The 15,239-nt window shown below is 32.9% G+C and overlaps 1 protein-coding gene across 1 annotated transcript in view; it reads right to left on the bottom strand.

Moving 5' to 3' along the window:
- The window catches only part of LOC140438229 (carboxylic ester hydrolase-like), a 56,149-nt gene that overhangs the window by 39,154 nt on the left and 1,756 nt on the right, over positions 1–15,239 (bottom strand). Inside the window, exons 2-5 of the mRNA XM_072527930.1 lie at positions 11,383–11,520; positions 8,800–8,931; positions 4,761–4,914; positions 1,751–1,948 (exon numbers count right to left, since the gene is read on the bottom strand). Coding sequence (XP_072384031.1) covers positions 1,751–1,948; positions 4,761–4,914; positions 8,800–8,931; positions 11,383–11,520 — 622 coding nt within the window. The remainder of the gene's footprint in view (positions 1–1,750; positions 1,949–4,760; positions 4,915–8,799; positions 8,932–11,382; positions 11,521–15,239) is intronic.

Here is a 15,239-nt window from a genome sequence, read left to right as displayed (position 1 = left end):
ACTATTATGGAACACACATATATATCTAACCTAGCCAATGTAAATTTAAAATAAACTATCTTTAAATTGATACTCTTATAAAACTAATTAAATTCTATAGACAATGTAAAATTTAAACAAACTATCTTCAAAATTGAAATTGTTATGACACTAACTAAATTATATTAACAAAATTTTGTACCTTTCTTTCACTGAATGCCTAAATGAACTGTTTTCCACTATATAGATTCTAATCACCACTGAATGTCTTCGTACTTCAGTTATCCTTGTTTTTTGTGAAATTACTTTTTCCAATTATCAGCTTCTACCAATTTAAGATATAGTTTTCTTCACCAGCATTTATACACCACCAGCAAACACCATTTATATTTATTCTTCTTTTCAATATACCAATATCCAATTATTATAAGTTGATTTATACTAATCTCCAATCATAATATAATTTTAATTCCTTCCAATGTCCATCCAATATTCTTCTAATATACTTTTATAATCTTCAATAATTATTTGTGTATAATTATAAATGTGCATTAAATATATGCATAATTTTTAATCTTCATTTAACTCACTATATTAAACAATTGGACTATCTCCAACTAACTTTCATATTTCTTATTAAACTGCTTGACTGACTTACTAAAACTGTGAACAATTGACTTCACTAACTAATTGTGTCTTTCTACTAACTTTCATAATAAACTGGCCTGACTTCTGACTAAAAACTTCTATAATAAACTGGGCTGACTTCTGATTAAAAATTTTCATAATAAACTGGCCTGACTTCTGATTAAAAACTTCTATAATAAACTGGGCTGACTTCTGATTAAAAATTTTCATAATAAACTGGCCTGACTTCTGATTAAAAACTGCCATCTTGAATCCAAATCACGGGTATTTATATCCTTTTGGATATTCCAGAACCATCTGGTAAGAGATCATGTTCTAATTTGTTCCATTACTTTCATATAGATGTTCTCGAAAAAAATATCTGTTCGATCCACCGCCATAATCATTATTTCGAGAATGTTCGACTCTAAACAATGGTCACACTCTCCACTCTGGAGAATTCGTTAATGTTCCATTGATAATTTTGTTGACATTTAGGCTTTTCAGATCAGAATAAACATTCAAATTAGTAACTAACACTCTAATTTAATAAAATACACAATTCAAACAATATATTATTATAACCCCACTTTATATTCCCAATTATGATTAATTTCTATCTGTCAATCACTCCGAGAGTATTTTTGGTTGCCTATGCACATGGCTCACTTACATCTATTTACAACATTAAAATTACTAAAATACAACTTTTTACAATTATTATATGCTAATTTCTTAAAATGCCCTCACATAAATATATTTTTGTAAATTTCTCTAGTATATAACTTATTTAAAATAATCAAATACTTTTTTATATCTAATATTATGTAGTATATAACTTATAAATTATTTTCTATAAACCCCAATCGTCACAATATATATATATATATATATATATATATATATATATATATGTATATATATATATATATATTTCATTATATATATATATATATATATATATATATATATATATGTATATTATATATATATATATATATATATATATATATATATATATATATATATATATATATATATGTATATATAAAGAAAGACATAAAAAAGTCACGTATTTGCGGTAATCCATGTCAATGTTCTATTCTATTTTTCAAATTTATAAAAAAAATGATTGCTCTTTTACCTTTCTTTATCCTTCTACGAGTATTTGCTAACATATGGAAGCCAACTGAACTTGCACCAGCATTTTGTCCTCCTATAGTTACTTTATTTGGGTCACCACCGAACTGATCTATATTTTTCCTTACCCATTGTAAAGCAAAACGTTGATCTTTTAAACCCCAGTTACCACTAGCCACATCGTCACCAGTCGATAAAAATCCTAAAAGACAAATTTATGTATGATAAATTTTAAAGGTCAGGTATTAATAAATTAATATCGTAATTATAATTACGAACTAAGCAAATAAAGGTAGTTAGTATGGTATAGGTTTCTGCTTCTAGTAGTTTTAATGGCTACTCTAAAAAGTAAGATGGAGCTTAAGTTAAACGGATCTTCCATCTTTCTCAACTAAGAGGTCTTCGCCTTCTTCCTCTCTGTCTTTTAGCTTCAATTTTACCATCCATAATCCACTGCAGCAGCCTCTGTCTTTATCCTCTTATGTGCAAAATATTTAAGTTTTCGATTTTTAATAGTTTGAACGACTTCCTCGTTTGTATTAACTCGTCCCTGTAGAAAAAAGGGGAGACGGAAGTGGAAAAAGGGGAGACAGAAATGGACAGGGACAAGAGACTACTGGCAATTCTGTCTAAATTGAGGGAAGCCAAAGAGATTGTAGGGACCAGATAGGCATCCCTAAAAACAGTGGGCGGCTACAGAAGAGGAAGCTCCTTGAAGTCACCTTTAGAGGTAATGAAAATAGGGCGGTGACGCAGAAGGTGATCGTGAAGGGAGGCAGAAAATCTTACGCAGATTTGCTGAAACAAATAAAGGGTAGCGAAGACACAAAGAAGCAGGAGATTAGTGTCAAAAGCGCTAAAAAGACCAGGGGCGGAAACCTTATCCTCGAAGTAGCAGGGAAAGAACAGGCCGAGTACCTGAAGAAGACTATTGTGACCCGTACGGAGGGAAACACGTCCGGGGTTATCAGGTTCAGGTGGACATATTTGACATAGACATAGATGTCACAAAGGAAGAAATTCTGAGGCAGGTCCGGCGATATACCGGAAGCAGGGGGCCCAATGACGTCAAACTCATCTTTATAAGGGAAAATAGAGACGGGAATACAAACATCATGGTCGAACTGACGCGGGTCGCAGCAAAGAAAGCACTATAAAGAAACACATACCTATAGGCTGGAACTCGTGCAAGATACGATAAAGACTACATATCCAGCAGTGCTTTAGATGCCTGCAGTTCAGGCATAGTAAAATCGACTGCACAGGAGAAAACGGAGCGCACTGCTACTACAGATGTGGTAAAGAGGGTCACCAGGCACGAGAATGCAGTAATAAGGAGGCTTTTTGCCTCACTTGTAAAAAAGAATCCGCGCACAAAGCCAACAGATTACGATACCGGGAGTATAGAAAATCATCCTGGAAAAACGGAAGCTCAAGAGAGAACCTTTCAGAAGGGAGGAGAAAACAGTGGGTGAGAAGAACCATTTATTACGAAGTTTCTACAAATAAATGTGGGAAAGACGAGGGCTGCTCATGACGTTGCAGAGGCACTCGCATAAAGGAGAGATTATGACATGATCCTATTTCAGAAGCCCAATGTAAAGTTGGTCTCTCGACAGGCGATCAAAAAAGATAGGAAATCTGACGTGGCCGTATACGTGGTGAATCGAGGAGCTTGCATTACTAGACACTCCGTTAAGAATGATATGTCGGAGACCTGGTAGTGTATAGTTGATATGTTTCACCAAACATCCCGCTTCGAGTATATGAAGAATACATTGATTCGGTTATGCAAGAGGCTAGGATGGAGACTGTACCGGTCCTCATAGCTGGTGACTTGAATGCGAAGGATGTCCATGTAACCCACGAGTGCATGCGAGATGGGAGAGTAAAATACCTATCAGAATGAATCCACGCCATGGTGCTTACCGTGTTAAATGACGGTAAGGCACCTATATTCGTAAGAGGTAATAGTGAATTCTTTTTGGATATCACACTGGTTTCAGCGACATTTTTACATAGAGTCGTAATCTGGACTGTTTTGGAAGAAGAATCGCTTAGCTTACAGAAGTATGTGAGTTTTGAAATAGCTAGCAAAAGACAGAAACGTAAAAATGGGGATATCAAATAAAAGACATGTTTAATTGAGGAGGTTTTTGTAGACGCTTTTGGCTTGATTGGTCCGGGATGTGAGGATGTGCGAGAATTAATTGAGGGTCTGAATGATTTACAGGAGTTGGCTTGTGTAAAGCGAATGCAGAATGAATACAGGAATGAGATAAAAAGATCAAAGAAAGAAAGGTGGAGTTACCTGCTTCAGGGTCTCAAACGGGATATCTGGGGGCAGGGCTTCAAGATTGTCTGTAACGAATGGAAGGGGAAAAAGACACCCTATCCCCTGCACGAGGAGGAGAAACTCTTATTAATACAGGAACTCTTTCCTCAGGTGAAGTATAGGCGTGAAAGGGTTATTGGTTTCGTAGATGCGGAACCTTTTACTGAGTTAGAACTCGGCGAGGCTGTTAGACAGATGAAGATTCGAAAGGCGAATAGGACTCGCCGCACTAAGATACCCGCAGGTTTTCCTGAGATTGCTAAACAACAGCAGTTTCCAATAATGATAAAAGAAACTAAGGTTGTTCTTATCCCGAAAGGTAGAGGTGAAGAGGAAGAGGTGCGATTTCGGCTAATTTGCCTTCTTAGTTCGATAGCTAAATTGTACGAGCAGCTCGTAAAAGGCCGCCTTGAGTGAGAGCTAGAAGAAAAGCATGCGCTGAGCGACCGCCAATATAGTTTTAGGGCCAAAAGGTCCACCATAGATGCGGTCACAGAAGTAACCTCTTTAGTTACGCAGGATACAAAGAGATGGGTGGCTCTCATCCTGCTTGACGTCAAGAATGCCTTTAGCACGGCATTATGGGAAAAAATCATGTCCAGGCTGAGAGAATTGGGCGTCAGTGAGTACCTGGTCAATAAATTTAAATAACTGATCGACAAATATTTTGAAATCTTACCAAATACTCCCAGTCTATAGTTGACAGTTACAAGTATAACGTCATAATCCATGAAATAAACTGGTTTAACATCTGCTGTAGAACCGGACTGATATGCACTACCTTGGAACCATACCAGGACTGGTAGAGACTGACTGTTGCTGCTTTTTAAATCCTGAAATACATATTCAGTAGAGTATAAGTAATTAAACGCGAGAAACCCTAAGATAATAAAAACACACACTATTAAGGTCTACAAGTCTGTTACTAAATGTGTTTTTAAAAATATACCAGAAATTATAAAATAAATTCTTTAGTTGATATTGTAATTTCTAACTGGAAATTTTTTTCGAAATATATTGGTTAATTGAAACCATAACAAAAAACAATGTCTTTTCTTTAACAAAATACTTTGTACTTTTATAAATCTTCTATCCGTTACGAATGTTGGACACTAACATGGCTATTTTTGCTTTATTGACTGCTAAACTATAAGTCGGGTAGAGACCAAGTTAAACTATTGTAGTAGGTTGTGCAACAAGGATATTCCTGTTATTCCTCTTTTTTCTTTCTTCTTTCTTCTTTCCTCTTTCTTCTTTCTTCTTTTTCCATGCACCTTACCTTGAAGTATATTCCAAAGTGAGTTGTATTATTATTCATTACGCATTATTTGACCTAGGTATTCCAATATGTGACATGTTATGGATATGACTATGTTGCTTCCTTTACTCATTCTGTGCAGAACTTCTGCGTTGATAACTTTGTCTATCTATGTGGTTTATAGCACCACATTGTAAATGTTTTGGGTCTCTTTAGTGACGCTTCCATTAAGGTCCATGATTCCACTTCGTATAGAAAAACCGAGAATTCGTAGCTTTTTAGTAAACGAATTTTTATTATTGTATCAGTGGCTGTTAAGTTTTTTTTTTATATTTTGATTAAAGCTGATCTTGCCTTCCTGATCCTTATCTTAATTGCCGTTCCCGTCGAGTGTTTCCATTGTTCATTTAAATTTTCATCCAAATAGTACACTTTGTTAATTACAGGATGGTATTTTTTAATGCCAATGTAAAAGAAAACAAAACTCCAAATAACGAAGTCTTCTTTGTTCCGTTTATTAAAATGTTGTCTAAAATGAATTGTATAAGTAAAATTAAGCGATACTTGTTTTTTATAGAAGAGGTATATAAAATTTTATAATTAGACATAATCAATCGCTTTTAATACAATAATAAAACCGAAAGTACATAAAACAAATGCAGGTTGTTTCACTTAATTATATCTACAGCTATTGCTTTAAAATCCTTCTGTTAAATTTTATAATTTTGGAGTTTTGGAAGCTTATATAAAAATATTTAATAGTTCATTCTGTAACTACAATCAGAGCCTGTTGCATTTTATGTCTGACTGAGCCAATAAATTTGTATTGGACTAAAATGACCAGATCATCCGCATAGCTCAGGACGTTACTCCTGTCATTACAAAGTCTAGGTGTCACATTTCACAAGAGAAACGATGAGAATCCTCACTGCGGATAACTTCTGGCTACTTTTGCTGACACTGTATCCGTGAGTAATACTACTTATATCATATGGCTCATGAGTATAGGATATATCCATCTACAGCTTGATTTGTCTATTTGTTTTTAAAGAATTACTTTTGTGATTGCTTCGTAGAAGTTGTTGAATGCTTCCCTTATAACAAGAAATGAACCCAACATCACCTCTTGGTTTTTCAGAACGTACTCCCACCTCTATACATAGGGTAGTACCGTTTCCAAAGAAAGTCCCTGTTGATATGCATACTGTCCTTAATATATCAGACTTCATCTTTATCCATCTCTTATCATCATCTTATACACCATCTTTAAATTCCTATCGAGTAGTTGTTTTAGAATATTCAATACGAATAACATCATATTTATTGGCCTTAGAGACTTGGCTTTTTTTGGCTGATTTGCCAGGTTTAAAAATAAAATCCACCCGTACGAATCTTTATGCTTTTGGTATGTATTCTAGCCCTAAGGTAGCCTGTACGATCATACACAATGTTTAAACAGAAGGTAATTTTTGTAAAATATTGGATAAATCCAATTTGCATCCGATTATTTATATGGCACAAATAAGCGTATTTACAATTTGATTTTTTCCTGGATTACCACTTTCTTTACCACACACAAATTTTCTTTAAAACCATATATCCATGATATCCAGTCTAGTCTGCTGCTATGTGTCTAGTTGCATGAGTTGTGTTTAAGGCTCAGGAGAGTGCTCCCTGAAAAATTCATTTAGGCTCTCTTCAACACTCTGAATCCATTCACTTGCCTTATTTTGGAGTGAGGAATAGTTATCTAAATGTTCTTTGAGTGAGCTTCATTAATCCTTGACATGACTGCAGTCTGTTCTATCCTTGGAATGCTCTCTTCACGATTCTCTTTTTCTCCTTATGTTTTGCACTTTTTTATTCTTTTGCATCTTTTGGTAAAATTAAATTTTCATCCGACTTATGTCCTTTGATTTTTACGGTTATCATTTTACTAGAGTATTTTTTTGGAATTCCTTACTATATCCAGACAACTGTCTGAGAATGCCAGCATGATAACTTCTTAAAATTGTACGACGGCCATGGTAGGTCCAGTGTATGTCTTAACTTGCCTTCAAACTGGCCTAAGCAATATTCCAGGTCTAATTGATATTCTTCCTTAATAGACTTAATACCTTTTATTGTAAAACAGATATTAAATGGTCCAAACAAGACACGTCATCTGTAGCATTTCATTTTTTAACAGTCGTAGCTACATGAGTCGTTGCCATTGTTATATCAATTACATCCTTTCTTTGTGAAATACGAAAGTTGGATTGTTTTCTAAAGTTGGTATGTTTTAATCATATCCTATATCAACCAGTAGTGCTGACACATCTCTTTCGTTGGTGTTTGTATTAGTCTAGGTCAGATTAGCATTCGTATCATAGCAGATAATCAATTGCAGTCTATTTTTCTGTACTCTCTCACTAGCTGTTCCAACTCTCGTGGTGGTGGTTGTTTTGGATCATGATATGAAAGGTATGCAAGTCCGAGAGTTATCTTCTTCATACTTTTTTTTTTGTAATAGACTAGCATTTGTTACTTTTTCCAGATCTTCCTATTTTTTACCAACAAGTGTTTTATCTTAAGGTTTTTTTTTGGTTTTTTTGAGCATATTATTGTTAATTTTTTTGCACTCGCTAGCACAGTTAACCCACATGGTCTCTCCTCAAAATAATATTTTATGGAACTGCAGCTTTTTGTTCCAGCTTGTCAATCAGGTTACTGCAATCCTAGTTTGTTTTGTGACACTGCTATACGACTTAGTCTTCTGGTTAGAGTCGTTTGATTTTTTAACGACTCTGTTACTAGGAAAGGTTAATGGTATTCTCTTGAGGTTTCTTTTTTTCTTTTATTCTTTTTGCCAGTATAGAGGTTTTGCCAGTACCTCAGATTTAGTTTTGTGTAGATTTGCTGTGTTACATGTCCCAGCAGCAATTTTGCCTCTCTCTTCATTCTCTTCTATTGAGCATCAGAAAGGTAGTTTTTGATACCTGGCTCTAAGTTCATTCCTCGCGGAACGTCTTCTGGCTAAGTAATTGGGACGGAGATAGAATCTTCGCCACTATAATCTCATTTCTAAGCTTACTTGTAGGCGATTTGTTTATTTTTTTATTATCTTGTTTTCCATCTTTGTTCCCTCGAGTTGGGAAGAAATACTGCAGGTAGGGCAATGTGTCCTTACCACGCTAAGGTTATAATCACCAGAGTCTGCCAACTCTCTGAGTAATCTCTTAAGGCAGTAGGTTATCCACTAGTGCGACTGTCTGATTTACTGATTTTGTGTGTGTATATGTTTTTGTGTTTGGGTCTGGTATGTTTAATTCACAACTTAGTATGGCAGAAAATATCCGCCTGTTTAAATGAAAAATAAAAACATTTTGTTCGTTTTACACGGAATCTTATATAAAAGAAAACAAAATCTATGTTTGTATTAATTATAATATGGTAATAATATGTAATTCATTTATCTTACCGCAGGAGTATATACGTTCAGATACAGACAGTCCTCAGATCCCTGTGGAATGACTGCAATAATTTGTAAGCAAGCTTTTTCATTTCTCTTTGTTGCTAGAGTTCCATCCCAGTCGTCTACTTTTTGTGGAGCCTTAAAATTAACACAATATAAATATTTTACTCAAAAATTTAAGGTAATAATATGATATATAATAATGAGGTTTTAAATAATAAAATGGTTGCACGCCAAGCATTTAAGAGAATCAGAAATAAATGTTACCAATAGTGTATCCAGTTGAATAACTGGCCTAAGATTGTCGACATCGAAATAAAGAATAGTTTTGTAGAAGAAATATAAAAACCAAATAAAAGTTGAGGACTAACTATTTGAAAAAATCAATATCAGGAAAGGTAGTCGTCAGAATTTCATACTATCCTCTTTGTGATTTATGATTTATCACTCTATTTCTCTCCTTTTCTTTGTTAGCCTTAATCCATCCACTCCTATATGTAAGTCTACCCAAATTTCGTAACTGTTTGCCCTCTGTTACATTCCTGTATTTTATAACCTGGCTAATTTTAAGTTTTTTGTAGCTTGTGTCCTGATTTTTCTTCAGTTAGGCTAGCAGTATCATTTGATAAAGTTGCTATAGTGTCATTTTTTTCATAGAAACAATATATCTGCGTAAAAAAATTGACTGGACCCACACCACTTTCCTGGGTACTTCCAGTGAATAAGAATTATTTTGTTTTAGTCCAAAGAGTGGTTGTTTGGACTTGAAATTACACGCCAATTAGCGCAAAATTGTCTGAACGGCAACATTGTAAAAGTGAGAATAAACTGTTACTTCAAGTTGACAAACACGTTTTTCATTCTGTCAAAGTTTTAATTAATTTATTTAAGTTTATTCAACAAGAAGTTCATAACCAGCGCAAATATACAGTCCAACCTTCATGGTTTCTTTTAATCCCTTCAGTGATATAGTATCTTTCTGAAATATAGGATTCGAGTATTTAATAGAGAGAGAACACTGTTTTGGTAATTTTTATTTCAATTCATAGCTTTAGTCAGACTTCATCAAAGGCATGAAACATCCAAAATTCTTGTAGGGCAGACTTCCTTTATTTCTAATGTGTATGATATGATATTGATGATTATATCCATCTGATTTGTAGGTGAGTGAGTTCAGATAGTTACAATATAAGAAGTAATAGTGAGATGGAACTACAATGCGAATGATTATATATGGTGGTTGTGCAGATTTTGGAAACATGATTTTTAAGTAACTTTGCATAGTTTGGTAACGTACTGTAGTCCAAAATATGCATATTTTGTGTCAGTAAATTTTACTATTGTGTTCCTTGTGAGTTGTTTTAATTTTTCTACTAAAATAGGGAAAATCATTTCGTTATTTCGTTATACAAAAAAATTAGTATACTTGTTTGGTAGAATTAAAAACATCAGAAACTGATAAAGCTTGTATCCTTAGTTTTAAAGTCTTAACATATCTCCAATTATCCTTTATTATTTTTGTTACAATTCTTAGTAAAACATGAAAATATATTCTATTTATTTCTGATATATCTTAGCTTAAATAAAACAAACAAGAGTTTTTTGTTTCGTCCGTTTTCTATTAAGCCTCCTCCTAAAACAAGTTTTTTTCTTTTGGTATCTAAACACGCTTGGATATTATGTTACCGTCAATTCTTCTCTTCTTAATATAAAAGTTATCATTTTTACGACACATGGTCATGAATGTTTTTTCCTAGTACCAACCGCTTCGCTAATTCGTTAGAAAAAACAATTTTTGGATTAGTAATGTTTATTTGTTTTCGGATCTCGTAGAAAGGCAATAAATCTTTTAGTTTTATTGTTTTATTATTATGTAATTTCTTCATAAATGTTAAGAAAAAGTGGCTTATTATAACTCACTGTTAAAACGTTTAAAGTTCGTTAAAGACGGTTGAAATTTGGCAGTTTTCTTTCCTATAAAATGTTGGATTAAAGCGGCATTCAGAGACTCCATTTTCAGTCCCCATACCTAACAGTAGGTACATCTTGACCTCTCAACATTAGTGTAAAAAGACTGCTCTCTCGTTTCTCACGCGTAATGGTCATCCCAGTGGCACCAGACTACTCTTTCGGTTCTCGGGCCGGACAGTAAAAATTTCAATTCACTTCTCGAATACACGCACTTTACGTAAATTTTTGTTCTCACATAGCAGAAAAATAAGAAGTTTTAGTTAAATACATTTGTACATAAATATCTTTTGTAACAGTACAACGTAAAATAAAGAGCCCTTAAATTCATCAAGCATTATTATTACCATTTCGACTTAAAAAATTGGTTCTAGGATTCTTTAATCCAAGTCTACATACTTAGCCAGTTCCAACTTCTGCTACTTGAGTTGTAGTAAAGGAGAAAAAATCACAAAACTCAGGTCCAACTGTAATGAGGTAGCAAACCGGAAACAACTGGGGATATACTAAATAAACGAATCAATATACAATAATTGAACATTTGTTTTAAGTAAAAAAGTACACACAATGTTGTACCATGTAAATTAAAGAAATTAAATAATAATATTTAGATAAACTTACCTTAAATCTATTGTCTCCCGTGGGAGGTGCCGCATAAGGTATCCCTTCAAAAGCATAGTATTTTTGCTCATCCAAACTCTTTTTTGTTTTTCCTTGTATTTTACCATTAGAAATTGTTACAATGGTACCATCGTCATCCTTTAAAATATTTATTAATATCAGCAATACATCAATATTCATGACAACATATTTAGTTACTTTACAAATGAATTATTAAAGGTATTTTGACAATTTGTTAAAATATTTATAGTAATAATCTATATTATAGTCATTAAATCAAAAATTTTTAATTGAATGTTACTTTAATTGTACACGTCATGTAGTTTTTAGTATTGGTTAAAGATTTTATCCCGTTCTTTATTATGTGCCCTAAAGTTCCAATTTGTAACGTATGCTTTCGCCGTAATCTTCCGGATCTTCCTCTTTTTATTTTTTTATTCCTAATATTATTGGAATCTTTAGCATTCTTATTTAATGCATTTTCTCTACATGAACCAGACACCTGATTTTCTGGGATTTGGGATTAATCGACGTAATGTTTTATATTTCCATTATTTCGTTATTTGTTCTTCTTCACCACCTTTCAATGCTCGTTCCAATTATCTTGCATAGTATTTTCATTTACCAAATTTAAATCCTTTTTTTTAAGTCTTTCTTTCTATAGAGCCCTTCTTTGATTTTCCTTAACACAGCTATGGATTTTAATATGCTGTTTAAAGCTCCTACACTTTTGCTCTCTTTGTTGGCTTTGTTCTGAATTTCTATTTATTAGTCATTTCTATTATTGATAGTTAATCCAGATTAATTAAACTTTTTTCATATTTCAGTAAATGGTGTCCCAAATTGATATCTTTTGCATACTAAACCGAAAACTAGAGAAAATAAAAAAAAAGTAGTTAAGATGTCATGACTTCTTTTTCGTTAAACGATTCAATCAACAAATCAAATTAAATCCAAGTAAAAAGAACACATTAACTTATTATTCGCTCCCTACATTTGCAATATATAGGGCTATTATTGAAAATGTCGAAAGGATAGGGTTATATATGTTCTTAATTAAGAAAAAATTAAAAAAAAACTCTATTGGACTTTTGATAGATATTTTATGGAAGGATTCAGTCGCCTAGAAGATTTTTTTAGTGAGTCTCACTAAGCAAATATGATACCAACTTAGGTTTTTTATTGGGACACGCTATATATTTTGACATATCTCGACGTTTTGGCACCCATTTTGGAGCCATTATCAAGACGGATAATTGGTGCCGAAACGTCAAGTATTCAATTCTCAACGCGGTTCTTCCCGAGAACTTAGTAATTTTCATATATATCCGAGATATTTGTCAGACCCATGAACTGAAGAGAATAATCGGTCTTGGGTGGGCAGCATAAAAAACTTAGAAAAAGTATTTGATCAATACGTCCTCCCAGTATTGTCATAAGGAACAGAAACACTTATTTTAACAAAAGAATCGGCTACCAAACTAAGAGTCACATAGAGAAGAATGGAGTGATCTAAATTAGGAATAACTCTACGAGACAAAATAAAAAACGAAGAGATCAAGAGAAGCACCAAGCTGACTGACGTCATCGAAAGAATAGTTAAACTAAAATGAAGATGGGCAGAACAAATATCTAGAATGACAGATGGGCAATGGACAAGGAGGTTATTGGAATGAAGATCAAGGCAAAACAAGAGAAGCAAGAAACTGGATGAGGGTGGCGCAAGATAGACGGGGTTGGAAACACAAACAAGAGAAATATGTTCAGCAGTAAACTTTTAGTCTAGATAATGATGATAAGCTCTTTTTAAGACCACTTTATTTGTAATACAATTGACCCATGAAATTTTAAGCAACCTTCTGAGACATCACGTTTCGAACGATTTAATACGGTTACATTACATTTTAGAACGCGAATACGGTGACCCAAAGAAGTTTCGCGCCAATAAAGGTAGTAATTGAATTTCGTAAAAGTATTTATAGTTTTGAAGCTATTTTCTTATTGACGTTTCAATCTCCCCTTTGGAAATCGTTCTCAAAATACATTTTATATTATGAGAACGATATCCGAAGTGGAGATTTGAAAAGTCAATAAACCTATTTTAACCTTCAAATGTTTCTTATTTCCATTAAAAAAATATTTATAACTATTGCTATTCGTATCTTCACTTATTAGTCGCAGTACCACTTACTGTTTAAGGTAGCTCCAAGATATTTAAATTTCTCAATTCTGTGTATAAGTTGGTTGTTTATTGTAAATAGTGCTTGCATAAAACACCATTTTTTGTAATATTTGTTAGGTGTGCGTTTTTCAAAATCCAGTTTTTTTTGAAGATCCAGTTTGCTATGATGCTTGTTCAAAAGGCAGACATATAGAGGAGGATTAGAAATAAAAAGGTAATTCCAGGAAATGTACTTCCTGGATAAGAATTTAAAAATTCTTTCATTAAGAATTGGCCCATTCTTATCATTTTTCATTATTACTATTTCCTTTATGTTTTTTTACGCACATGAGTTAGTCGCATTATATATTCTACCAGCAAATATTTAATAATAATTTTAAAATATAATTTAGAATATCACGTTCAGACATAAATAATAATAATAATATACACTAATTAACATAATTAATATACATGAAAATGATTATTTTGAAAACTGACGAAAAACGTGGGAATATTTTAAGAGAACGAGATCGAAAGCTTTGTACTCTTAAGCAGAAACAAATTATCAGTATTTAAGTAAAGATAAAAGCACTGCTACTGTTCATCCATTTATGCTTGTTTTATGAGTAGATCTGCAACAGGTATTATTTGGTCTATGCACTCTCGTATATTTTACTACTGTAAACTGTGCTACTAGAACTTTAATGTAAACAATCTGAGTACCAATGCTGTATGAAATGGCACCATTCCTAAGCGGAGGTCAACGGACGTAGCATCTTGTATTTAAGTAGATACTACTTAGTTTAAAGATAATAACAAAGAATAAAGTGTGAAGAAAACAGCAAAATTAGGATATCATAATAATAAGAAATCACAATAATACTAATAAATTAAAATATTTTAAAGATCTTTTCTTTACATATTTAAAACTGTTATCTTTATCTATAAATCTTTATATATTTGACTGTGTTCATGATGTAGTAGATTAAAGCCAATACAACAATCACTACACTAGAAAGAATTAGAATAAATTAAATAAAATATATCTGAAGAACATGAAAACCGTGGATAAAGAAAACGGTAGAATTAAAAAAGAAAGCTAGGTATTAAAAGATGAAATTAAATTAATAAATGAAAGATTAGAGAATATAGAAAATAGAGATAGGAGAAACAACATAGTACTACATCGGCTACCAGTTAAAACCAAGGAATACCTGTTAATACACTGAAAAAATAAATGAAAACCCTTAGAGAAAGAGAACTAAATTTACAGGTAATAATAGAAAAAAAGAATGTAAGAATAAAAGATACCAAGAGATTAGGAAGTAAAATTTGCCTGATAAAATTAAGTAATGAAACAGAAAATAATATTGTAATGAACAACAAAAATAAATTAAAAGGAAATAAAAGGGCCAAAATAGACAACAACCAGATATGTTCAAAAAAGAGAGGGTCTTACAGAGAAAATTAAGAAAAAGGTTTAAGTAGAAAGAGACAGTGAAAGGAATGGAAATGTATCGTTCCAGAAACTTAGACAATACGGAATGAAGATGGGACAAAGCGAGAAATGAATTAACTTCTTGGAAAGTCATACAATATACGCGACGAATGCATCCAGAAAACTGAATAGCAAACTGGACGAAGCGAAGATGACGACCTGGCAAGAATAAGAACAGCGAGGTAGCACTAATGA

This window comes from Diabrotica undecimpunctata, chromosome 4 (genome assembly GCF_040954645.1).
Source record: "Diabrotica undecimpunctata isolate CICGRU chromosome 4, icDiaUnde3, whole genome shotgun sequence".
Lineage (NCBI taxonomy): Eukaryota > Metazoa > Arthropoda > Insecta > Coleoptera > Chrysomelidae > Diabrotica > Diabrotica undecimpunctata.
The sequence above is the reverse complement of the archived record's forward strand: the minus strand, read 5'-3'. Positions and strand labels throughout refer to the sequence as shown.